We start from the raw sequence: 27,054 nt of genomic DNA on the forward strand, positions 1-27,054 counted from the left end.
GAAGGAAAGGTGATTTTTGCCAAGGTCACCCCCATGAGAGCAGTGCATGCCCCCGACTCCTATTCCAAGCACCCCGCTGCCCACCCCCCTCTCCCTGCAGAGAGAGAACACAATCAGGAGACAAGACCACAGGCAGTGAGCAGGAGGCTGGGCCTCCTCTCACAGACCTGGGGACTCTGCCCACCCTAAATGGCTCCCGTGGCCCACAAGCCCAAGGCTCTCCACTGGCAGGAGCCTTGGGAGGAGCCCCATTCCTTACCTGCACATCCAGGTTCTTGCGCGAGGAGGCAGGCGTGTTGGCATAGGAGCTGATGGACGAGCTGGTGTTGATGTCATCCGTGCTGAGGTTGTCTATGGTGTCACTGATCCCGCTGCTGACGGAGCTGCTGTCATCCCAGCTGCCAAGACAAACACACCCTGAGCACGTCACGCCGCACCAGCTCAGCCTGACGATACAGACAGACGGCTACCATCACCGAAGGCTCCTGGTGCACAAAGCCCCAGACACAGCTCCTTTGCCTCTAATGTGACTCATCTTCAAGGGTAACATCCAACTGCTTCCGTCTGGCAGCTGGGGAAGTGGGTGATATGTGTCTTCCCCTAAAAGGCGGTGCTTTCCTGAGCAGAGGTGACTAAACACATATATACTACCTACCCCATCATCACCTGGGGAGCTTTCAAAAGCCAAGGGCCACCTCCAAAGACAGAGGAGGGGCAAGGGGGTTGGGGACTGGAGCAGAAAGTGGGCAGAGAATGAGTCAGCAGGGGTGTCCTCCCTGCGGCTCAGAGGGAGAAGAAGAGCTGCTGTAGGAATTCTCTGGACCCCACTCCTGGCACAGAAAGCCAAGAGAAGGGAAGTGCAATCCACTCCAGTATTACTGCCTGGAGAACCCCATGGACAGAGAAGCCTGGTGGGCTACAGTCCGTGGGGTCGCCAAGAGTTAGACATGACTGAGTGATTAACACAGCAGTGCTACTGCTACTGCTAAGTCGCTTCAGTCGTGTCCGACTCTGTGCGACCCCATAGATCCCCCGTCCCTGGGATTCTCCAGGCAAGAACACTGGAGTGGGTTGCCATTTCCTTCTCCAGTGCATGAAAGTGAAGTGAAAGTGAAGTCGCTCAGTCGTGTCCGACTCTTAGCGACCCCATGGACTGCAGCCCACCAGGCTCCTCTGCCCATGGGATTTTCCAGGCAAGAGTACTGGAGTGGGATGCTATTGCCTTCTCCGAACACAACAGATACAACTCTGATATATCTCAAGATGCATCAAAAATAGAGTCCTTCATTTCTCAATCCTGAAATCCATCAAGACCCTCATCCCGCACCACTCAAGTCAAATCTCCAAGCAAAGATTCTTCTTTTTCCTTCTACCATCGCCTGCTTCCCAACGCCAAGACATTCGGGGCGCCCCCTGGTCCTCCTGCCCCTGCTTGCAGAGTTTCTCCCAGTGTGCACGGCTGCCCCCGCCCCTGCGCCCAGAGGTTCTGGCTGCTTCTGCCCTGCCTGGTGACTGCCAACAGGCCAGCTGGGCTCCGGGCTCCTCTTCTGGTTCCCAACCATCTAGTCTCCCCACAGCGGCCAGAACGGTCTCTGTGAAACACAAGTCAGATCTATTGCTCTGCTGCTTCAAATCCCTCAGGGCTTCTCAGGACTCCCTACCCTGGCCCTCAAGACCCTGTGATCCAGCCCCTCCTCCAGTCAGTCCTGCCATGGACGCCCATCTTTATTGCTCACCAGCTCTGGGTTTTCGCATTCGAGGCTTTGCATTTACTATTCCTCTTCTTGGACGCCTGCCCCTCCTCCTTCTCTCTGAAGAGTCACCTCCCCAGAAGGCCTTCCCTAGTCCCCCAGTGTCCCCTCCTTCCACCCTCTCCAGATCCCCGACATCAGGTCTGGTTGCAGGGTGGTAGATACACAGCAGGTGCTCAATAAATACCTGCTGATTTAGACACATAGAGTGGGAAGTTGAGGAACCTATGAAGTAAGCTTCTAGCATAAACTGTGACACCGCTCTACTTGACGGAGTGGGAATGGCTAAGTATTACTGTTTCTATGGTACAGGTAGAGAAACCAAGGCTGAGGAAGGTACAACACCTGAAAGGAGGCCAGACAGCATGACGAGCAGGACCTGAATCCAGCTGGCCCTCCCTCCTGTGACGACACACGGCTCTCTATTACGTCCATTGTCAGTGCACATGGGCAAACGACAGGGCCCACTTCCCCAGGAGGAAGCCCAGGCTCGGGAGCTGGTGTGTCACGGAGCAGGAGAGGCAGGGCCAATATGTGCATACGGGGCCATGTGATGATAAAGCGTTGACTTAACCACATTTGTCCACCACTCAGCCCTCCACAGAGAGCCATGCCTCACCGAAAGGCCCGCAGAGCGGCTCTCTGATGCCTTAGAATGCCAGGTTCAGAACAACTCCACGCCTCAGTATACATCCAGAAAAACAAACATAGTAATTCGAAAAGATACATGCATCCCAATAAGGCAGCATTATTTACAACTTGTCACGATATGGAAGCAACCTAAGTGTCCATCAGCAGATGAATGGATGAAGAAAACGTGGTATATATACACAAGGGAATATTACTCAGCCATAAAAAAAAGAACGAAATTTTGCGATTTGCAACAACATGGATGGGCTTGGAGGGCATTATGTTCAGTGAAATAAGCAGACAGAGAAAGACAAATACATATATAAGATCACTTACATGTGGAATCTAACAAAATACAACAAAGTGGAGAATGTAACAAAACAGGAACAGACTCACAGAACAAATGATGGTCACCAGTGAGGAGAGGGAGTAGGAGAAGGGGCACGAAAGGGGTAGGGGATTAAGAGGTATAAGCTATGTATAAAATACATCAACTACAAGGATATGTTGTACAGCATAGGTAATACAGCCAACATTGTATAATGACTATAAATGGAGTCTAATCTTTAAAAACTGTGGCATACATTATATATCTATGCATATATACACACACACACACAAAGAAATGCCACTGTCTGAGATTTAGAAAGTCAGGGGCACCCCAAACCACTACTCCTGAATAATGAAAAGGAAGTTCTGGTTTGTTCCACCAGCTCATAGGATGCCTGTCTGAGCTCTGCTGATCAGGCAGGAAGACGAAGCTTAGTGGAAACCTGTTTTCATCACCTTTCCCTTAGCCCGCCAATTTGGCTTCTAAAGCCCACCTGGAGGGTCCCACCCAAGTGCAGGGGAAACATGCAAAGGTGGTTCTCAAGCAGAGAGGATAAAGGGGGGCAGGGTAGGGGCTCAGGGGGAGGCTCAGTAAGGATGAATTCGCAGGGAACTGCAGTTCCAGGTCTCAGGCAACTTCCTGCCTATGATTCCACTGGCTTGGCCCGGCCTCCATCCGGTTCCAAATCCTCCTTTAAGGCCTTCTCCAAATATCCTGGCCCACTCTGACAATCCCCTCCTCTGAATTCACAGTCTTCCGCATTTGGGTTCATTCTGTGCGCTCTTGCAGTTTTCCAGTCATTCTGTGATGGTCTGTCCTACTTTCTAAGCACCCGCAGGGATCTGCCTAGTGATAGTAAGCAGTGCAGCCTGTGTGTCAGGCATCAGGCCAGGTGCTTCCGATACGTCGTTTCTATCTCCGCTCTTCACATCACACCTGCAAGGGACCCGTTCTCCTCCCCAGTTGATGGGTGAAGGGATCAAGGCTGAAGGAACGAGTATCTTGCCCAGTGGCCCCCTTCAGTCCACTGTGGAATTGGGTTTAAGGCAGAATTGTCTAATTTGGGAACATGTGCTCCCTCTGGCCTGCATCACCCGGCCGTTCGTTGAGCACTCGCCACATGGCAACTCTTTAGCATCTGCACGTATTCTCAGCCACGCTCCTATTCCCTCACGGGTGGCTATGCTTCCTAAGGAGGACACAGGCTTTGAGAGTGCCGTCCAGGGTCTCAGCAAATGCAGGGCAGGGCTGGCCAGGAAACTCTCCCTGACCCTGATGCCCACCCTCCCCACCACCACCTCCAGGGCAGTGGTACAGCAGCAATGCCAGCCTCCCCATCCCCCATCTCCAGGCATACAGCGTGTATTTACTGAACGCCTGCTGACTGAACTCACATGCGGGACAGGCACAGCACGTTTTGACGCAAAGGCAGCCCCAGCAGTGGATTCTGAGCCCGGTTGCCTCCCACTTTGTCCTCTGACATGTCACAACCTCTGTGCCTCAGTTGCTTTATGGGTGACACACGGATGTGGATGACACGACCTAGGCTGGCAACTGTTTAAGGCTCTGCTGGGAAAAGGATGACAGCACAGATGGAAAAGGACTCCAACCACTCTCATGATGAGAAGAAAATCCCGAGTCTTTCGTTGCCTCTGTTCTCCGGGGTTAGCACTGAAAGTGTCTGAAACTTCCTATAAGCCAAGGATGAAGAGAGAAGACATGCAGGAGAGGAGCGTGGCTGGAGAGGAGGAAGGAGGGGAGTCAGTAACAGGCGCCCTCGAACCCAAGCTCTGGATTTTCTTGCTTTGAAATTGTACCCGCTGTTCCTCTGTGCCCTCCGAACACTGAGATGCTGTGGCAGGGGGGCATGTGGCACTCCTCACACACATGCTTCTCCCATGTCTGTGCACAGAGCATCATGGGGCCACCCTGAGCTGGTAGGGGTCCTAGCAACTGAGTCAGCCCAGAAGGGGCAAATCAAGGATCTACCCCACAGAGAAGTGGGAGTGGGGAGACTGAGGAGGAGGATGAAGGAGCAATGGCAAGAGAGGTCTATGCTGAGCACGAGCTGCCTTGGGGTCTCCAGAGCTGTCTGTGCACCAGAAACAACAGCTGTCCCTGAGCTCAGAAAACCAGCCACGTCTCCCTCACTTCTGGCTCTTTGGGGACACTGGTGAATCTCTCTAGATATAAAATCACTTAGCTTCAACCTGTCCCTTCTCTAAAATTCAGGATATTCTAAATGGTCCTGGGTCACCAAGATCACTGTCAGGGAGTTCCTAGAAGCATCCTAAGGAAAACTAGTTCCATAAGATGCTCTGTGATAACAATGTGGTCCCAACGAGAGAATGTATGGTATGCTACCCCCCACCCCCACCTCAAGAGATTCAAGTTGCCCATGAACTTCTTATAAAGTGCTGGTATGATCTCTTTGCTACTGCTAAGTCACTTCAGTCGTGTCCGACTCTGTGAGACCCCATAGACGGCAGCCCACCAGGCTCCGCCGTCCCTGGGATTCTCCAGGCAAGAACACTGGAGTGGGTTGCCATTTCCTTCTCCAATGCATGAAAGTGAAAAGTGAACGTGAAGTCGCTCAGTCGTGTCCGACTCTTAGCGACCTCACGGACTGCAGCCTACCAGGCTCCTTTGCCCATGGGATTTTCCAGCCAAGAGTACTGGACTGGGGTGCCATTGCCTTCTCCGATGATCTCTTTAACGTTGCCTAAAAGAGCACCCCCCTCACGGGAGATGCTGAGAATGACACACACTCTGGAAGAAAAGCAAAAGAAGCCTAAAGCTGCCGCTGGGCCCTTCATCCTTGGCTGCCTAAGAAGGCAGCTAGCAGGGAGGGAGGGAAGCAGGAGCAAGAGCAGTGACATCACATGAGCTCCTGCATCCAGCCAGGCCAGAAGTCAGAAGCCACCTCTGGGAGACCAAACAGTGAGATCTAATAAATTTCTTTCTTTTACTCAAAACTAGCTTGCTTATGATTTGTCACTTGGTACACTGGTGCTAAATAATGGGGGATTGCAATTTGTTTGTAAAACGACTCCAGACGTGCGGCTGAAAGTCAGATAGGAAAAATGTGGAAAGCATGCAGAATTCATTCAGGCAGTAAGAACGTTAGTTGAATCCAATCAAGCGGCAAAGGAAATTAGGTACAATGTGGGACGGGGTACAAGTCTGTTGACCCAAGTCAGGCGATAAATGTTGAAAGAGGTTACAAAACCTGATTATGGCTGAAATTTGAAAGAAACTCAGAGGACTTGGGTTTGGCAGTGTGGTGACACAAAATTCCAGTAAAGAGGCTCGAGAGACGGAAAGAACTAGAGTGCACTCAGCCATGGCCCAGAACAATCGTTCTGGAATATGGTTTGGCTATTCCTGCACCCTGTTCTTGAATCTGATTGTGAAAAACGACATGAGGGTTTTGAGCCCACTTGATAGGATGAACTTCCTCCCCTCAGTGGGGAGTAAAGTGATTTTAAATCCTTGGGACGGTCTAAAAAGATGAAGGGAAATAATGAAAGAAATCCTCATATTAATGCTTGATTTTATAGAGTAAAAGCTTGGTGATCATTGGGATAATCTATATAATTTATACTATTTTTAAAAATATATGGCATGTTAGAGAATCTAAAAATGCCTTGTGCTTCAAATCTAAATGAGTACTGGTTTTTCATTTGAGATTTTTAAGATGAAAGATTTAAGAACTGGATTCAGACTGTACAAAGAATATAAGTGTTTTAGACAAACTGAAGTTACAAATGTCATAAGTTATTTGATTTGCAAAGGTTGTTTAAGTGCTTAGAAAGATTTTGCTTGCTAGGCTACTAAAGTCTATCCAATCCAACATTTGAAGAACTTGAGGAAGCCAGGTATGTTAAGTTTACAAATGTGATCTAAAATATTTCAGGAAATTTATCCAGATTAGCAAATAGTACCGATCAGTCAAATATAATTTGTTAAGTTTGAATTAATAAAGTACTAATCCAAATAACAGGTGGAAACATTCTTACTTTATGCAAAATACTTGACTTACAGATAAGATTTGTAAGAAAAAACAGGTTTAAAATTAAAGCTTTAATAAATTGAATAGTAAAACCTAATTAATTCTAAGACGCTCTTTTTGGGTACAAAAGTGTTCCTTAGACATTGAGAAAAACATTAAAGAAGATTTTGTTTTGTGAATGAATGAATGATTTTTATACATGAATGACCAGAAGAATAAATGAACACAAGACAGATCGATTCTCTTTACCAGTTTTTCCTGTTCCACTTCACCTTCACTCTATATTGTAGGATTGCCAAGACTACTCCAAAACTGCTCCAAAAGTGTTAGTGGAAACAGCACTGTGTTCAACAGCCTTGGGAAACAACCAGAAGAGCCTGAGGGCCTCCTCCTCCCCAGTTTCTATAACAGGAAACTAAAAGGGCATAGGGCCCACAGCCTGGCTGGTTTCCCTGTGTTTTTTTTTTTTTTTTCCCACCACAGCATATGATGTTTATGCCCTATAAATTCTTTGGCTGGGACATCTAGAGAAATGGCAAGAAGATGCTTCTGTTGACTTCTCAGAACCATCAACAAAAAGCATCATTTCCTACCCAGATCATGGCCACGTACTTTTTTCTCTACTCAATGAAAAGTCCTCCACTGGTGGTCATATGGCACAACTACAGGTATAAGTGATCAGACTGGAAAATGACCTTCACCTATTTTTGCCAATAGGTGGGTGGAAAGAATTCCATCAAATATTTGCTATTTTTCTTCAAGACTCCTAAACTCCAATGTTTTTGAATCCGGAGCCAGGGACCTTGAATTCATTTTGTTCATCTCCCCCTGTCAGCCAGCACCGTCTATGTGCCAGGCACCACGCAAGGTATCAGGGATACAGTGACGACTCAGTGGTCCCTACCCTTGATCGTAAAGCCGGTAGATGAGACAGACAAGAAGGCAGAGCTCAGACACCAAGGAAAATGTAAAACAGGAAGGTAAGCAAAGGACACAGAGTGGAAACTGCACTGGTTTCTGACACGTCTACAGATTTCAACAGCCCCTCAAACCACCAACCAAGTGCCAGCATAAGGCACCAGTCGGCAGCGTGCCAAAGCCCAGGCCTGCTGAAGCTCTTTGCTGTGCCGCTTCCTCTCTCCTTCAAGGCTTGCAAGTGGCAAAGGCAAGGAGCCAGGAGAGCCAGGCCCGGGCCCCAGCCCTCCCCAGGACCACCTCCTAGAAGACTTCAGACACTTCACTTACTCTCTAGTTCTCTGTCTCCAGTGAGGGAGCTGGACACAGCGATCCCAGAGGGTGCTTTCTAACCAGTATCCTGGGGGGTTAAGCTCAGAGAAAAGCTAGTAGAGGCAAAGGGCACTGAAGGTCCCCACTGATCAGAGCATCTCCTTCCGTTCAGTTAAAGCTGCCAAAGAGGTCACCATACTTTCTAGTCTCTGGGTTTCCTCACTGCTGATTTCATCTCATAGTGATTCTTTTTGAAGAAGAATCTTCACGCTGAGTCTTTTCAATATTTGGAATAGGTGTCGATATCTTACACACAGGAGACGATTACTTAGTGCTGAGTTGTAACTGCCCTCTTTAGACAGACCTGAGCTTTCTTATTTGACACCGCCCCTACCTGAGCCTTTGTACTCAGATAGGCTACCTGAGTTTGAGCAAGCTCCGGGAGATGGTGAAGCACAGGGAAGGCTGGTGTGCTGCAGTCCGTGGGGTCGCAAAGAGTGGACACAACTGAGCAACTGAACAACAACAAGGCTACCTGATTGACCCCATAATAGAGGCATTACAACCCACTCCACAATAGAGGCTCTGCATGACCACACTATCCACAAAGGAATAAGATGCAATCTTACCTAACGTATAAAGCCACCACTGGCAGTGTTTACCAAATGCCAGGCACTGTACTAGGCATGGTATGTATGCGTTTAGGAGTCATCTAATGACTCATCAGAGGGAGAGTACACATAGGTCAGCTTCGAAATCTCTATCTGCTAACCAGCCTCATCTTAAAAGAACCTCCACTGACTGACAGCAAATCAAGCAAAATATCAAAGAGACCCTGTGTGGGCCAAGACACAGCATTTTAACCAGAGTCAAGGCTCTCGAAAGTGACCAGAAAATCTATTCAAAAATGGAAAGGCCCATAAAACAAGGAGATCCAGTTTCAGAGTCTTACAAGAGATGCTGACATCACTGTGTCAGGAATTCAAATGCCATTCAGAGGGCTTAAAGCACAATTTTAACAGCCCAAACACAAGCTATCAGCTATGAAAAACGCAGGTGAAAGAATCGTAAATTATTCCAGCCTCTCACACTCCCTGTTTCCCTCACTGTTGTGGGGAGTTAGCATTCCATAGAACCTGCTTTCACCAGGCTCCCCTGAGAAATCACCTCTAATCTGGACAAATTTTTAAAATCAAGCTCTTCTGGGGAGTCTGTAGATACATCAGGAATCCCTAATGGTTCTGAATTAATGTGGCACTGTATTTACAACTTCATCTCAACAGCAGGAATCTGCAATGGTTCTGAATTCATGTGATACTATATTTACAAATTCATCTTCCATGAAGTAAAAAGGCAAAACCGAACCCCAAGGTTAGAAGGATGATTAAACAGATTTTTCCACTAGGATTTACACGCCCAGGCATGAGGAATCCTGGCTTTCAGCAAAAGACTCTTGACTCTGAGAAGACGAGTTACTGAACGATCTGGAGGGTCATTAGACTTTCCAAATGGACTCCCTGTGAGATAATGTTGTTTATGCAAGGGAAAGACATGCTTAAATGATGTTGTAAAAAAAAAAAAAAATCAGCTTGTAGAGAAATATTCATTCCCTGCTCACTAATAAACCACAAAAGGTTAGAATAGAAGAGATGTAGTACTGTAATTCTGGTCCTCAAAAGCAGCCTCACTAAGCAAGGGGTCTGAATCACCCTCCACCCAAAACCCCCACCCAAAGACTGGGTCTACTCCAGAAGGCCCTAACCATTCTCAGGAACTGTCTTGGGCAGCCCCCGCCCTCCTGTCTGCCCCTATCCTGGTGACTAAACTCACGCTGTAGACCCACCCAGGGCCGGGTTGCAGCTTTACCTGCTCACTTTTCCAGTTCTGCTCCGGAATCACGGCAGAGCCCATTTCCAGGGCCCCGTGCCCCCTGCCAGACAGCTGCATTCACTTGCAAAAGCCCAGACTGGTGGAACTTGTTTTCTGGCTATTGTTCAAGGCAATTGTTCCTGTGAAACCCCAGGGCCCAGCGGAATGAGATCCTTTGGTGTGGATGAGTGAGCAAGTCCAACCAGGGCTTAGCAGTAACCCCCGGGGAAGGGAAAGGGTTTGGCTACCTTCATTTCCCACCAGACAGGTATGTTAACTATTTCCTCCCCAGGAGCTTTTCTCAGGAGCATCACCTCCTCTAACCACTGCTGGGGCCCATTAAGAAAATCCACCTTCAAAGAACACAACAGGACTCCTGCAAAATCCTTTTGCTGCCTATCTGAGAATGATAAGAGCCAACTTTAATTGAAGTTTAAAGCTGTGCCAGACTCCGTGCTAATTATATTACTTGCATTCTTTCATTTAATCTGCCCAACTCTATGATAAAAATAATAACTAGTATTGAGGGCTTATCTATATTTTCTCCTGGGTACCATGAGATTGAGACTAATTCTATACCGATTCGAGAGATGAGACAACTGACCCTTGGAAAGAAAGGCCCAAAGGTCATACAACTAGGAAGTGTTGAAGCTGGGATTCACATACAGATCCGAGAACGTGCAGCCACCTTGTTTATCTATTCAACTGACACATTTTCATGAATACTTGTCATGTGTATTAGAAGGGCGTTCAAGTTTCCCACATGAACAAAGGTAAGTAAAAGAGAACTCCTTGAAAAAAGCTATGAGCAAGCAAGTCGCCCTTTAGGTTCCCCCTGCGATCAGCCTACACAGTTTGCTGTTGCAGTACAAAATAACCGTGAACCTGAGTTCGAATGAAAAGCCAGGACGGAGTTAGATGCTAATCCAAATAAATTAAGTTTCATCCAGCAGTGGGCCAGGGTACCATAAACCTCGGAAGCTCTAGATGGAGGCAGCACATGCTCTGAAGAAAAAAAAAAAGCAAAATATTGGGCTGGCCAAGAAGTTTGGGTTGTTCTGTAAGACGCTTTGGAAAAACCCAAACGAACTTTTTGGCCCATCTAACAGATCTCAGTTTGAACCCTGGCCCTGCTATTTACTTTGTCAGTATCTTCACCTCCAGAAGACCCAGACTTCCTCCTAACGCCTTTCGTGGGGACCAAAGCAGAACTCCAGGCACAGAGGAGATAACTAGCTCCTGTCAGCTGTAGGGCGGGATCCAGGGACTTTGCAAAGACCCCAGGAAGGAGAGGCAGGCCCACAATAGGAAAAAGATGATGAAGCTAGTGCAAGAGCTCGCTGCCATAAATGGGCAGGGTCCCGGGGGAGAAGCAGCTTCTACAGACGGTGCCAGCTGCAAGGCCAATCATTTGAGGTGAAGAGAAGGAAACAGGAACCCCATAAAGAAGGCTCCAAGGGGATTTAGTAGCACTCAGAATGTCAGGGGTTGAGTTTCACCCCACGGCACCTTTGTCCCATTTTGGTAACTCATTCCCTCAACAAGTGGGTGGTCCCCTGAGTAAGCGTGAAATTCCTCCTTTGGCTCCAGGGGCTGGTTGAGCTACCAAGCCCAGGGCTCTGGTCCGGATGCCCTCTACCCTCATTGTTAGCATAGGCACCAGCATGTCTGCTGGCCTCAGCTGCACAAAGGCCTCTCTCCTCCAAGGCTCCACCAGAGAAAGCTGTTGATACTTGGTCCACAGCCTCCTGGCTTTTGCCAAAGATTGCAGCAAAGTCATTCTGCTGTTCTGTTTACCAGAAGATAAGAGTACCCTAAACATCAACAGAATTCAGCATATCATATACAGCTCAGCCTATCATATAGCTCATGAAAATACTGGCAAACACAAGCTGAAAAGCTATAACAGTGGGCTCCAGGGATTTTGCTAAAGCACTTTACATTCATTATCCCACACACTTTTATTAGACTATAAGGCACAAACTCTTAATGTTCCCTTTTACAGATGTGAAAATTGAGGCTTACAGAGGCTATGGCGAGCTGCCCACGGTGCCAGAGATAATAAACAGAGCTGGATTTGAAGCTAGATCTGCACGGTTCTAAAACCCAAGCTCTCATTCTACGTAAGAGCAGAGGCAAAGAGGCTTTCAAGGAATTAGTCAAATAAGAACTCAGAACTCCCAACTGCTATGCAAAAAGCCCAGGACACCTTTTTTTTAAAAAAAAAAAGTTATTTTGTCTTGGAGTATAGCTGATGAATAAAGTTGTTATAGTTTCAAGTGAACAGCGAAGGGACTCAGCCATACATTCTCCCTCCAAACTGCCCTCCCAAAACCCGGGACATGTTTTAATGGAATCAAAGTATTCTCCATGTAATTATAGAAAAGCTGGGGTAGGGAGGAAATCCCAGACAGGGCATTGACTGGCTGCCCTAGGTCTAGAGTTGTTGGTGGAGGAAGACGTGGGGGTCTCGACACTTCCATTAACACCACCCACCCACCCACACATACTCCCAGTCACCTCCCAATACATCCTAGGTGTTTGGAAACCTGAATGCTCAGGTTAGAACAACAATTGCCTCACTCAGGGCAACTTGTTAGGGGCCTGCCCTTCAGCTACCCTTTCCAGGCCAATGGGATGGGAAGGGAAGGAAGCCCAGGTCAGGAAACAAACACTCCGAATCAGCTCTGGGACCCAAAAACAGTTCCACCCTAGCAAACTAGCCACCCAAGGCACACATGTGAGCGGCTAATGCCAAGCCTGGGTCAACCTTAACACACCGGGGTGGGGACTCCGGGACTCCAGCAGCCCCAGGCCAACTTCCAGACTACTGACCTTCCCACATTTGACTTTCACTTGGGCTTCCACCTCCTCCCTCAACCACGTACAAATCCAATGAGCAACAAACCCAGTCACAGATTCATCTAGAGTCCAAAAGCCTCAAAGAGATTAGCAAACTCTCAGGTAGGTCTTGCTGCCAAAGTGCAGTTCTTTTTGATGCCACCCCTCTCCAGAAATGAGCTGAATCAGAGGCCCAGGCAGGCCATGCTTGCAAGTATCATGTGTACGTTGGCGCGTCCTCCACAATAAAAAGTGCCCTTCATCCAGCTGAACCCACATTTAAACTTACAGATAAAACCATCCTGAGCCATCTGCCAAGTCCAACAAGGAAGGCAGAGTGGTGGCCAGTCCCAGCTCTGCCTAGTGTCTGTGTGACCTTGAGTGCATTCCTTAGCCTCTCCTGGCTCCCACTGCCTCACCTCAAATTAAAAATAATATTGTTGGCTTCGCAAGAAAAATTAAATGAGACAATGTCTGTTAGATGCCTGGCCAGTAGTAGGTGGCAATGAACAGTGTTTCCTATCCCCCTTGTCTGGCTTAAAAATAGAAATGTTCCTCTTTGGGGAGCTTGAGAGCAGTCCTAACAAACAAGAAAAGGACTCCTGCTTAAATCTATGCCATCTCTCCTGGAGCCTAGTTTCCAGAATTTAAAAAAAAAAAACCACCCAGTAATTCGCAGTATTAGTAAACACAACCACAAGTTCACCCGGCTTCTTAGATTCCAAACAAAACCAACTGCAAGTCGTTTTAATCAGAGCCCTCTGCACCACCAGTAGTCTTTGCCCGGATCCCAACGTTGCCTCTCTCCAGTTCTCCCGCTCCCCAACCCCACCCCAGGCTCAAAGGTCTCCCCCTAAAAGTGAAATAAGGACCGAAGAGAGCCAGTGTTTTGGTCTCAGCAGCCTCATTTGATAAGATGGTCTGGAATATACTGACATTACCCAAATGTCCAGGTGAACCAAGGACATTTGCTCTAGCTGCCTTTAGGACTATCCAGGTTAAAATAAAAAGGGATGAGGGTGAGAAGGAAAAGGATGATGAGTTTCCAGACCCGTGACCACCCACCCCCCACCACCAACTACGTAGCCCACGGCAATTTTGGCAGCTGTGCCGCTGGCTGCTCTGCCCCGCTTTCCAGTACCACCCAGGGCAGCAGGAGCACCACAGCCTGCCCCAGGCCCTAGGAGGTTCAGAATATCGTCCTACCTTGTCAGGTTCCTAGGCCAGAGCATTCTACATTGTGATCCTTGGAGAAAGCAGACAAAGAAGCTGAATGAATCTCACGATGGCAATTCCGTCACCCAGCCAGCCAGCCAGCCAGCCAGGCAGGCAGGCAGGCAGGCAGCCGAGCCAGCCCACACCGGGACAGGGAATCCCAGGCACCAGCAATCGGCTACTAAAGTACCCGCTACAAGGGGATCTCCATTCCCCTGCCCAGGAAAGAAACCGGATCCACCGACAAAATTAACCCCTAAAGTGCCAAAGGAGCGAGGGGTCAGGCCAGAGTGCTGGTATCAAGTCAGCTGTGAAAAGTTTCAGCAAAGCAAAAGCTAACACCAAACTTGGAAACTGTTACCGTAAAGCACCTAGTGAAAGGGCCCTCACATGGTCCCAAGGGAGCCAGGAACAGTTGGTCAACCTGAATAAAATCTAGATGTGAAAGGACATTCTAAACACCCGTGGACTGTGCTAAAACGTTAGGAAAAGTCTCTCGGCCGATGCTGCGGCTGTTAACGATGACATAGAAATCGCTGACAGTAACATTTCTTAACTACTTCCACTCACAACTGAATGCGGAGCATTTGATAGAAATGATTAGCCTACAGAGATAACTGCTGAACCTGGGAAGGAAGAGACACCTATTTGTACAGTTAATAATGACGCAAATTATTTCTGATGATGTCAATTTTGAGGCAGTGCCAACAAAAATAATGCATTAATTTCTTGGTTTTTGTTTTTTTTTTTTTAAAGGAAGCTCGGTGTATGCATGGCTACTTTAAACATTATGGTATACAAGCTGGGAGGGGAGGTGGGATGGGAGAGAGTCCCAGTTCTGGGATGGGAAGGGGTTGCACCAACTAATCCCTATTAAAACCTGTAATCAAGGAATTCAGGAGAAACTATGTAAACAGATGCTGAGAACAATGAACAACTGTTTTACTAGTGAAAATTCAAAAGCAAAATAATGTCAGAGCCACAAGTCTTTATTTTAAAATGAAGGACTAAGATGCTCTCCAAAAGCCCTATTCCCTCTCCAAATATCCTACCAGTTGGCTCCCGGCTGCTTTCAAAGGCTTTCCCAGAGAAAGACTCTCCCCCTGGCCTGGGCTGCCTCTCCAATCAGAGTTCAGGGTTGGGGGATGTGGGGAGAGGGTAGGGGGTTCTCTGTGTGTGTGTGTCTGGGGAGGGGAAAGGGTAGGCAAGGAAGCAGTAACTGGCCCAGAGCAAGGTCTCAGAGTGGTCAACGTTTGCTCAGCAAACAAAAGCCTTTCAAAGGGGGAATGAAGAGCCACCCTCACCCCAAAAAGGGGACAATAAAAGGTCAGCTCAGAAAGGAAGTGAGGGTCTAGTGGGGCTTCCCAGGTGTGTCCAGGAGCCGAGATTGTAATCTTGAAGGAGTCTCAACCAAAGTTAATCATTCACCTCTCATCCCTTAGGGCCCTCCCCCAGGTGAAAACCTATGGCCAGAGCCTGCCTCTGCAGTGGCGAGTGGAAGGCTGAGGCCGGGATGCGGAGAGGTGGGTTCAAGGGAGGGCAGTGTAGCCCAGATTTATTGAGACAAAGTCAGGATGGACCCAAACTCTGGCTGACAAAGATGCTTTAAACCATCCCTGTCTCTGAAACTGAATTTATCTTTACAACATGACTTATTTGAGAATCTGGCTGACCTCTGGGTTACTTTAGGTGGAATGAGACTACATATATGGAGACATACATACAGAAAGACACATATACAATTTCCACTGTTTGCTGCAGTTGTTCTTTGTTATAAGCTAATATAATATGTAAACATCCACATTAATTGCCAAGGTAACTAAGGGATTTATTCATTTAACTGATATTACCGAGCCCCTGCTATGCAAGCCAACAAAATAGACAAAATATTCCTTACTCAAATGGAACTTACTGTTCAGTGATAGAACTATACAATCAATGAGACAAAATGTAAATTATAGAGTACGCTATAGTGATCAGTGCTAAGGAGAAAAAAGTAATGTAGGAAAGAGGCTGTGATTTGTCAAGGAGGGTGTCTGAAATTTTACACAGAGTAGCTAGGGAAGGTCTCCTGAACAGATGAGTCCTGCAGATCTGAAAGAAGCGGGGCAGCTGGTTAGGTGACTATCTGGAGGTAAGAGCCTTCCGAGAGAGGGAAAGGTCAGCGCAAAGGTCCTGAGACAGGATACAACTTACACATTCAAGAACCACGTGTGGCACGAGCAGAGTGAGCAGGGAAGCAAAGGAAACCAAGGAGGTCAGGTCAGAGGGTTTGGGAGGAGGGTCCCTGAGGAGAGCCTGGCAAGTCGCTGTAAGCATCTTGGCTTTTCCTCTGAGAAAGGACGCACTGGCAGGGGAATAGAGGAACTTCCTCTCATGTACAAGTTTCCGTAAATCTCCTTCAGCACTAAATATATAATCTCAATTATGCACAACTTTTTCAAGGGTGACTTTATTACATGAGACAATGCAGTTTAAAAGGGTCTCGGTCCTCTCCCTGCTGTTAAAAGGTCCCATCTTTAATACGAAACGCTCTGAATTCTCTGCATCTGCAGGGTAAAGTTTAGGTAGGGCTTTCCCATGCTCTGAAAGGCAACACACACTAGAGCTAAGAGTTCCAGCAATAGGAGGAGATAAAGAAAGAAAGGCAGGTCAGCCAACCCTGTGGGAGCAGACGCCCTTTGGCTCTTTTCAAACAGCCAGTCTTCCCCTGTCATTTCTGACCCTGGTTTCCAAACAGGCCAGATTCCAAAGACCTTCTAGGACACATAACATTTTTATCCACAGAAACAATGTTATCAATGATGTCAAGGTTCTCAGGTTAACTTACAGAGCTATTTTTCAAACCAAAATGCAGCTGATCAACTCTACCCAGGTATCAAAGAGCAGAATAAAACTGAATTCTTAGAATACGGCAGGTAATTACAGAATACATAAAACCACTGAAATGAATCTAAAAAAGATGTTCACTTATTTCTATGAATACTTTTATTAAAATAATACTAACGAGTCTACTTTGTTCCTTCTTCAACATCATCAGTTTTTGCCCTTTTTACTGGCTCTTCCCCACTAACTGGCCAAGGAAATATATCACCTATTTCATCAGACAAAATTTTCTTTAACTGCACGTCCATATTCCCCTCCATGACTGTCACAGCAGAACATGTCAAAGAAGCCGTCTACATTCCAGCTTCCATGGGCCACTGTCTCCTCCCCCTGCCAGGCAGACTTGTGTTCCCATCACCCCACTGAAACTGTTTTGTTTCTCCCAAGAACATCAATGGTTTAATTTTTGCCAATGATCCTTCTGCTACCTAAGCATTCAGCAGCATGTAGCCAGGTTTGGCAGCTTCTTCCTTCTGGAATGGGTCTCTTCACAGGTTTCCATGCCATCATCTGCACCTGGTTACTTCCTCCCTCACTGGCTGTGCCTCTGTGTCCTTTTGCTCAAGCTCCTCCTCTCCAGACCCCTCGGGCTCTGTCTCTTGTCCCCTGCTCTTTCCAACCTAGCCTTTCCCTAGGTGATCTCACGCACAGCTTCAAAGACTAGGCACAGACCACTCTGAAGTTTGCTTCTCTATCCTGAGCCCCTTGGGTGCACGCAACACATCTCAAATCTAATGCATCTCAGACAAAGCGATTGTTTCCAACTTCTAATTTGTGTGCATTCCACTCCCAAATTGGAATCCTCCCCTTCCCAGTCAATGTACCATTGACCCATCAGTCATCTATTAATCAGTATTTCCTTCATAGCTCCTATAAAATCCCCTAGCAAGTTCTTTTGCCTATACCTCTCCAACACACCTTGAACCTGATCACTCTTCAGCATCTACAGTAAGATAACCTTGGTCCAAGCCACTATTGCCTCTCTCCTTCAACAACCACCTCCTTGATTGCTCAGCCTTCCTTCTTGCTCTGCTAGGATCCCTCACCCCCACGGCAGTGACAGTGATCTTACTCAAAGAGACATCGGGTCAAGTTGCCTTTCTGCCTAAAACCCTCCAGTAGCTTCCCGGGGAACCCAGAATAAAATCCAAATTCATTAGGATAAAATCCAAATTCATTCCTTCGGCCTAAAAGGGATCTGACTACTCCTGCCTACTCCCTCTGCCACTCTGCGCCTCTCCTTCATGAAGTTCAAGTACAGGGCCCACATGGGCCTTGGCACACACTAGGTCTCTTTCTATTTCATAGGCCCTGCGCTGAGTTCCACTTGCCTGTGATGCTCTCCATCCACATCTCCCCATGTTCGTCTCCTTCTCCTGGTTCAGGTCATGGGTAGAATGTCACCTTCTCAGGGATTCCCTCTAGACTCTGGGCCAGTTACCTTCCATAACACCCCATGGTACTTAACCAGTCAGTGCATTATTTGTTTATTTTCAAAGAAAAAAATAAACAAACAAACAAAAAACCAGTAAGCTCCTTGAGGGCAGGAGTGCTGTCTGCTTTCCTTCTGAGAGATCTCCCAGGGCCAAGGGTAAGACAAGATGTTACCCATCAGTAATAGGTGATCCTGGTGCCGTATCGGTGAAGAGGCTATCAGTCTGGAGATGTTGTCAGTGTGGCTTGACTTCTCCATTTCCCCTGTTCTTTGCTGGGGCTCAGAATCTATCTGATAAGTGAAAAATCTCCCTTTCCTGCTGAGGGGCTTATGGCTTATTCTCTGCATTTACATGAGTGGGTCCCACTCTCCTTTTCCAGGGAGGAGGTGATACTGTCCTTCAATCTTACTATAAAGACAGAATGAGCCACATTTCAGTGGCGGATATTTTATCTTGAGGGGTGGCAATTTCTGTTACCCTAGTTCTTGGGGTTCGTCTGGAGCTCACACTTGTGGGTCCTCACACGTGAAAGCACACACACACTCCTCTGTCTCTAAACAAAAGGCTTCATTCACCAGGAAGAGTACCCACTCTGTTATCTGTGTTTACCTCCCTCCCATTCTGAATCTGAAACTGCAGGCTTGTTAACAAAACCTTGGACAGGGGAGGCTAGAGAACATGACCCCAGGTGCCAGCATCTTTGGCTTAAAATCATAAACCTAGACTTTTCATCCTCAATCCAACATCAGAGATGCCTTTTCTAACAGGGTGCCAATCAACAACAAACCAACTCCCAAATGGCAGCATTTCCAACAAAAGACACATGAGGTCAAAGCTATTTTAATGATAAACAACAATTCAGATTTATACACTTTACTGTCTATACATCTCAATTCTCACAACTGGGTGGACACATTCATTATTATCTTTATGTCATAGAAAAACAAACTGGAACTCAGATAACCTAGTTGTCTTCCTCACAGTCAAAAAACTATAAGGGACCCAGAGCCTCAGAGGACAAATCCTGCCCATTTTCCATGACCCCACGAGCTCAGAGTAGCAGACATTTCCAGGTTACTGTGCCAACAGATGCCACCATGACATTCAGTGGGTCAGGGGTACTGTTAACAGGTTACCTAAGAGTCCTTTAGCTGCTTCTAATATTGTTGGGCTCGGCCCAATTTAGACTTTTACCAAATGCTATGACATCATGGTTTCTACAAGGAAGGTCGTTCTGGATGCCATGGGAAAAGTGATAAGATAAATAAACAGGGTATAGGAAAAGAGAGTCACCGGAGGCACTTCCTTTAAATAGAGTGGTCAGAAAAGGCATCTCTGGAAGTGATATTTAAGCTATTCTCCTTAAAATACCGGCTGGGTGCTGGCACTGTGCTGGGGAAATAGCAATATGCAAAAGAGAAATGGTCTCCCTCTCTTCTTCACGGAGGTTATCGTGTGGGATTTGTGGGGATTTCAGACATTCAAATAAAGAAACAAATGCATTTAATTGCAAGCCACGATACATGACATGAAAGAAAAGCATAGTAAGCTGTGGAGCACATCAGAGGAGAAAAGAGAGTACTGCTTATAAAGTCAGAATAAATCTGTGCCTAGGCTGCCTGTACAGGAATGCTGTGCAATGCTAACCGTTGACAATTTGGTGCAACATTTTAAATTTGTGCCTATTTATAGCTTTCCACATAATAAAATCTAGATCATCCCATAAAACCCCATGCCAAACACCCCAGGCTAATAATAACAGCCTCAAAGATTCCTATCATTGTCCCCACAGCCAATAAGGGGCAACAGCAGACTGGAAGGTTAGTGCGTCTGGTGTTTGGGGAATAATTCAGTTAGGCCTTCCTGCATCTGTGGTCATGGTAATAAATCCGGTTACCTAGAAGAAGGAAAAAATCCAAGAAGCAAATCCACTTGGTAATTTGGTCTTTTAAAAAACAAAACATTAAAGGAAATTGAAAACAATACCACTGGCCATAAGGGGTTGAATGCATAGGGAAAACGCCAAGAGTTCAAATATTTATTTTTCAGCTGGGATATTATCTATCTCTATGAAGATGGATTAACAAAATATTTCAAAGCCACTCTGGCCTTTTTTTTAACACGTGGCTCCAGCTGCAAGGACATCCTTGAGTGTGTCCGGTGTAGGGTGAGATAATGAGCCGGGGACGGGGAAAGAAGCTGGAAAGGGAACACTAGGGGCTAATCACGGGCAGCCTTGAGCGGCTGGGATTTAAGCCAGCGGTTGGTTGGGAGACTCCAGTCTTATGTTACTCCACACACCCCAAGGCGCTCCCTCTGGCCCCAGGTCACTCAGCTCTCAGCAGTAGAGAAGACGCTAACCAGGGCCGAGTGCAGCTCAATCACTGCCTGGTGGAGGCTCTCAGATTGCTGGCCTGTTCAGTGAGCTGACCGCCACCCCTGATGTTCTCTAAGACCCCTCTAAGCAGGAACACCTTTGCAAGTCTGCACCGCTAGATCTTCTGCTGAAATCCCTCTGCAAGAGAAAGTTCATTCGCCTTGTGGATTTGTGCTCCCTCTGTGTCCTGCTGGGGACAGCCCCTGAACGGACTGGAGACTTGCTAGGTGTCAGGTGTTATCCTCAAAGCTGTGAAAACCTCATCCCATAGAACCTTTCTCACAACCTTGAGTCTCTTTTAAGAAAAGCTGTCCTGGCCCTTAGTTTGGTGTTTCATTGTTTCCCTTCTGAGTTTATAGGGAGTATAAAATAGGTTCACAATCTCTGAACCACAATCTTGTCTAAGTCAAAGGGAAAAAAAAAGTTTGGCCAAGAGCCCAACTCATTCTAGGTATTTGTCTAGCGGAGAGGGTAGCTAAAAAGTTAGAGTGGTTAAGAATTACATTCTTTCCACTTGACCGTCAGTCTCTCAGAGGAAAACTGTTTTGAATGAGGGAAGAGAAATAAAACAGTTACTGGCACATAGTAAGTGTTTACAAATTTTGCTACAGGTACTGAAAACCAACTGTGTGCCACAGATGTCCACTGTTGATATAAAAACTCAGAATAGTCTAGTAAGATATATTTTTTAAAAAAAAATTATCCTCAGTTCACAGACGGTCTACAGCTCTGCAATGTGAGATAAGCTATGGAAGGTCACAAAGCTAATCAGTGCTAAAGAACAGGTCTGCCATATTCCTAAGTCAGTATCCTTCTTAGGATTTCTTTTTAAGCTCTCATTTTTATTGAGTTCTTATAATGGCAGTTAGGTGCTAAATTCTCCAATCTTATCTTATTCTTCTGATATTCCCTATACAGTAGGTATTATCTCCTATGTACTAGGAATTATTATCCCTAACATACATAAGGATGTTGAGAAGCAGTGGGGTAAGTAACTTGCCCAAGGGCACACTGCTGCTAAGACCCTATTAAACAGAGGCCGTGATTGTAACCACCCTCGTCACCTCTGAATTTTGGCCTTGAGCCTGGTACTTGGCATACTGGGGACAATTTTCTTCATCATCACCAATAGCCACTTTGCCCGTTGAGTACTAAGTACGCTGACAACAGCCTATACCGATGGGCCCTGTCTTTTCTCCCCTTCCTCCTTCCCTTCCTATAGGAGTAGTTGGCTCCCAGGGTAGGTAGTATCATAGGAGATCCCAGTTCTGTACTTTTCCTGAAGTTTAGAGAGAAAGACAAAAACTCTCATTCAATTCAGAGCACAGTGCAGACTGACACTAAATTTGCAGGTTCAGCTGCACACAGCTAGCTGTGCCCAGACAGAAACTCCATTCTTCACCAACCTTTTCCCAAACACGGTACCAGGAACAATGGGATGCGGGGACTAAAAGTGTGTGAATGGTTCAGGGCAGGCCCATCACCAGTAGTCAGGACATACTTAAGACCATGTTCTTCTCACAACCAAGAGTGTCATCTGCACGCACAAATGTCAGAATTATAAGGAAAATACAGAATACAGTCTTTATTTGCAGCTCACAGTAGCATGCAAACATTTAGCTCCAAGAATGGCCTCTGCATTGTTCTTTGTGATGACAAAAAGAGTGGGACACCCTGAAAAACCCTCAGTGGGGGAAGAATTCATCTCATTATGGCTCCCCTATAGAACGGAAAGCTGTCGAAGATGATGCCGATGGATCCTGATATAAAAAGATGTTTACACAGTGGTGTCAAGCTACAAAAGTAGAAGATAAAAACTCATTTCATTTTTCAGTTGTTATATAGTACAGCAGTTAAAATTAAGAACTACAGAGTTATAATCCCCGGCCACTTCTAGCTCCCTGACTTTGGACATATTGCTTAAGCAACATATAGTGGCCATATAGCTTAAGCAACGTAACTCCTACTCCTAGAGTTACTGTAAAAATTAAGTGAATCAATACAAGTAAAGAGTATAGAAAGGCACCTGGCTCATAGCAAGTGCTCAAGAAAATTCTGTCTTTTTTTCCCCAAAAATAAGATAAATAAGGGCTTCCCTGGTGGCTCAGATGGTAAAGAACCTGCATGCGATGAGGGAGACCTGGGTTCCATTCCTGGGTTGGAAAGATCCCCTGGCGGCAAGCATGGCAACCCACTCCAGTATCTTGCCTAGAGAATCCCATGGCAGGCTACAGTCCATGGGGTCGCAGTCAGACATGGCAGTGACTAAGGCCAGCATAGCACAAGATGAGCAAGCTGCTTACATGCACAGAAAAAAGTCTAGACGTCATCGGGCACTGAGGCTGCCTCTCACTGGGTCATACGTTATGATGACATTTCGCTTCCCCGACTACTGTTTGCTTGTCTGTATTCTCTATTTTTCCATAATAAAACATGTTTATTTTATTTTATTTTTTTTTTACTAAGGAAGAAAGAAAATTTTTTTAATTAAAAAAAAAAAAAAATCCTGATCTTTAATGAGAAACAGAAACCTCACCCAATGTGTTTTTTAAAAAAGGTGTAGACCAGGCCAGGTAATTACAAAACCTGGAGTCTGGAGAAACCGCATGATGTTCCCTGGTCTTTTCTAGTTCAGTGCCTTAATAACAAGAAAGAATCTGCACCCCAGCACCTCTGTCCTGAAGACGCACAGGCAGAGCTGGGGAGAGGAAGAGACCGAGAGACAGGAAAGCCTGGTTTCATTCTTAGCAATCCACTTAGTTTAAAACATCAGGAAGTTAAGAGGATTAAAGGTATTACAGCCGCTATTCATAAAGGTGTTTTGTTAGAACTTCCAAATAGCAATCTGGTGAAATAAGCCTTGCATAGCCTTAAATGAAAGCCTGTTACAGAACTTAAAGATTCCTAGAAAAGGCAAAAGAGCCCCAGGTATTAATTTACCTAAAGAGCAGCTGCCTGGAAGATACTGTAATGTATCGTAGGTAGCCAATGTTATAACATAGGTTACTAGTCACAGACCAGGAAGTTTGAGTCCAGATCACTCCGTGGAGAACTGCAATTAGCAGTAATGAGAGGTATGTCTGTGTTCTGATAAGAGCCACGGCTGCACACATATTACAGACTTGGGTCCCTTCCTACAAAGTCCAAGGGCATTCAAAGCTGCTGGAGGGACTTCCCTGGTGGTCCAGTGGTTAAGAATCTGCCTGCCAATGATACGCTCTGGGGCAACTAAGCCCGTGCGCTGCAATTACTGAAGTCCTGACGTCCGACAGCCTGTGCTCCACCATGAGAGAAGCCACGGCAGTGGGCAGCCCGCGTACCATGCGAGAGCAGTCCCCACTCACCGTAACTAGAGAAAGCCCTCGCAGCAGCCAAGAGCCAGCGCAGCCCAACACAGACAAATACAGCTGCTGGAGTCCAAAATGCGCGTACACACAAACACACACACACACACACACTCCCCACAACCAACCAAAAATGGTGCTGGAGTCCAAAATGCGCATACACACACACACCCCCACTAACCAACCAACCAAAAATGGCGCTGGAGTCTAAAATGCGCGTACACACACACACAACCAACCAACCAAAAATGGTGCAGGAGTCCAAAATGTGCGTACACACATACCCCGCCTCCACAACCAACCAACCAACCAAAAATGGTGCTGGAGTCCAAAATGCATGTACACACCCCCCCTCATAACCAACCAACCAAAAATGGTGCAGGAGTCCAAAATGTGCGTACACCCCCCACACACACACACAACCAACCAACCAAAAATGGTGCTGGAGTCCAAAATGTGCATACACACCCCCCCACACACACAACCAACCAACCAAAAATGGTGCTGGAGTCCAAAATGTGCGTACACACACCCCCACACACACAACCAACCAACCAAAAATGGTGCTGGAGTCCAAAATGTGCGTACACACACCCCCCCATACACAACCAACCAACCAAAAATGGTGCTGGAATCCAAAATGCACATAAACACACACACACCATGCCCCCACAACCAACCAACCAAAAATGGTGCTGGAACCCAAAATGCATGTAAACACACACACACACACATATGCTCCAACCAACCAACCAAAATTGGTGCTGGAACCCAAAATGTGCATGTACACACACACACACCAACCAATCAAAAAAGTACCTAATACACTTATCCTACAAACACGTCTGGGATGGGATATTACTGAGCCCCTGTTAGCACGGCAGGCCCTGTGCTGTTCATGTCAATCAACGTTAAGTTTTCTCGGGTCCAGTCTTACACATGGGGCAGAGTCTTGTGAGGCTCTAAATCAAACGTCTGAGACACAAATTCCATTTTTTCTCCACAGTTTGTTTCTTATGAGATCACAGAAGATGTCTCAAGAGAGGTAGACTTTAAAACTAGGGGAAGAGGGGGTCAAGGTGAGAAGTCTTAGAGCAGAAGAGAGGTGGGGTTTGGAGACGAGCCGCCTTGGGAGTGATTTCTGGCTCCACGAACAAGCTGAGCTGGGTGAGCTGGCACTCATCTACCTAGCTGGACAGTCTCTCATTTGGGCAAGAGAGTATGAGGGTAAGTCAGGCCTGGCCCTCAAGATGCTTGGAGTACAGGTGAGGTGACAGGCAAGGAGCAGACATGTATAATATGCTCTGTTTACTGCTCTGATAGGGCAGAGTTCCAGGATACTATGGAAGTAAATGAGAGGATCAGCTAATCTGGCCTTGGGAGTTGGGGTGGTTAAGGAAGGCTTCCTGGAGGAGGTGACACTTATGTGAGCCTTGAAGGATAAGAACCAAGCTGTGGGTGTGGGACAAAGATGGAGGGAACAGCCTCTGCAAAGCAAGAAAGGATCGTTTTCAGAGAATGGCAACCAGTTCAGTGTGGATGCAGAGGGGAGCGGTGAAGGGGCAGTAAATAACGGGAGCTGAGGCTCACAGTAAGCCCAGTAACAGAGTTTGAACTTCATCCTTACAGGGACTGAGAAGCTCAGACACCTTCACCGCTTCTGGAAAAGCTCTGGGAAGCAGGGATGCAGATATACCAATGGAAAGTTACCTGGCTCCTCTTCCCAGTTCAGAAATCTCCTTCGGTGGCTTGCATTTTATGTAATTTTTTTGACAAGCTCAGCATTTAAAAATTATTATGTCCAGCCCATGGGAGCTCCAAGTCACACCAGGATCTCACAGCTCATCTGTTTTAAGTCCTGGAGAATTCTGTTCAGACTTTGCCGAGTTCAACAAGCACCCACCTCCATGCAATTCATCTGCAATCACCAGACTCCAAATCTTACACAGGGTTGGCTATCTGATTAAATGAGGTCACCCTAGAAGTTCAGATCTGAAATTAAACTCAGGTGCCATGTGGCTCAGTTCTCTCACTCTAGGGGTGAGTTCAGGCAGAGAGGAAGTAACTTGCCTGAGCCCACAGAGTTTAGTGACAGATCCAAGGTGAGACCTCAGATCTCCAGCCCCCAACCCACATTCTGCTTTACTCCCCACCCACCCACCATAGCTCTCTTCTTATAGACCAGGGATTCCCAATTCCCATGCCACAGTTAGGGAGGTCTCGCAGACACCTGTGCAGCCAAGCAGGGCCATGAAATCTCATTTGCCAGCAAACGCTGCAGGAAGGAGCAGAAAAGATGGCTGAACAGGATGGAAGCGATAAGAAGGGAAGCTAATTAGAGTGATCTTATCCATTAAAAAAAAAAAAAAAAAAGCAGCAACACCACAGCAGTCTAGGAAAAGAATCAATTCTATTTATGCAAAGCACTTTAAGGTAATGAAAAGAGCTTCCAGCATTACTGTATTTCAAAACATTTATCAGATGCCAGGGAAATTAAGCATGTGCAGACACACACAGCTCTGTGCAAATGGTTTATCTAGAAAATAACCAGGGGAAAAAAGATCTGAGGAACTTCAATTTTCAACTGCCAAGGAGATCAAAGACACAAGCAGCAGAAAAAGAAATACACAAATCTAAATTTAGTCATCTCCACAGCGCTGAACTTCTTTTCCAGAGTGTGTTGGCTGCCCGGTGGACATGGTGTGGTGTGAATGATTTTCATCTGAGCCCCTGTCTTTGCCTGAGCAGAGTCCTGTGTATAGCACTGAAGGTGCTGATTTGCAAGCATGCTTCGCTTGTGTCCCTGAAATCTCTGCTGGCTGTCCAGGGGGCAGGGAAAGATCAGGAAGGTTTTGGACCTCAAGAAATAGCTGAAGAAAGGACAATAAAGGTGAGAGACAAAAGACACCGAGACAGGTGAACACAGGCACACAACTTTAGTAAAATGAAAATTCACTATGAGAGAAAACTGAACATTTTAACACATATTTAAATAAGGAGGCCTACCTAGTAATGCAAAGGCAGATTAACTGAGTGAGGCTTAAAATACCCAGACTAAGATTTCTAAAACACCTGGGTTCTGCTCTCCTCCCTCTGGGCTTCCCTCGTAGCTCAGGCGGCAAAGAATCTGCCTGC

At 46.6% G+C, this 27,054-nt stretch overlaps 1 protein-coding gene across 5 annotated transcripts in view; it reads right to left on the bottom strand.

Annotated features, from left to right (window-relative positions):
- Positions 1-27,054, bottom strand: part of NAV2 (neuron navigator 2) — a 423,615-nt gene that overhangs the window by 77,666 nt on the left and 318,895 nt on the right. For all 5 annotated transcript variants that reach the window (XM_040255673.1, XM_040255672.1, XM_040255676.1 and 2 more), the window contains one exon: positions 260-398. In XM_040255673.1, the coding sequence (XP_040111607.1) occupies positions 260-398 (139 nt within the window). The remainder of the gene's footprint in view (positions 1-259; positions 399-27,054) is intronic.

The sequence above is a fragment of the Oryx dammah genome, unplaced genomic scaffold (assembly GCF_014754425.2).
Source record: "Oryx dammah isolate SB20612 unplaced genomic scaffold, SCBI_Odam_1.1 HiC_scaffold_15, whole genome shotgun sequence".
NCBI classification, from domain to species: Eukaryota; Metazoa; Chordata; class Mammalia; order Artiodactyla; family Bovidae; genus Oryx; species Oryx dammah.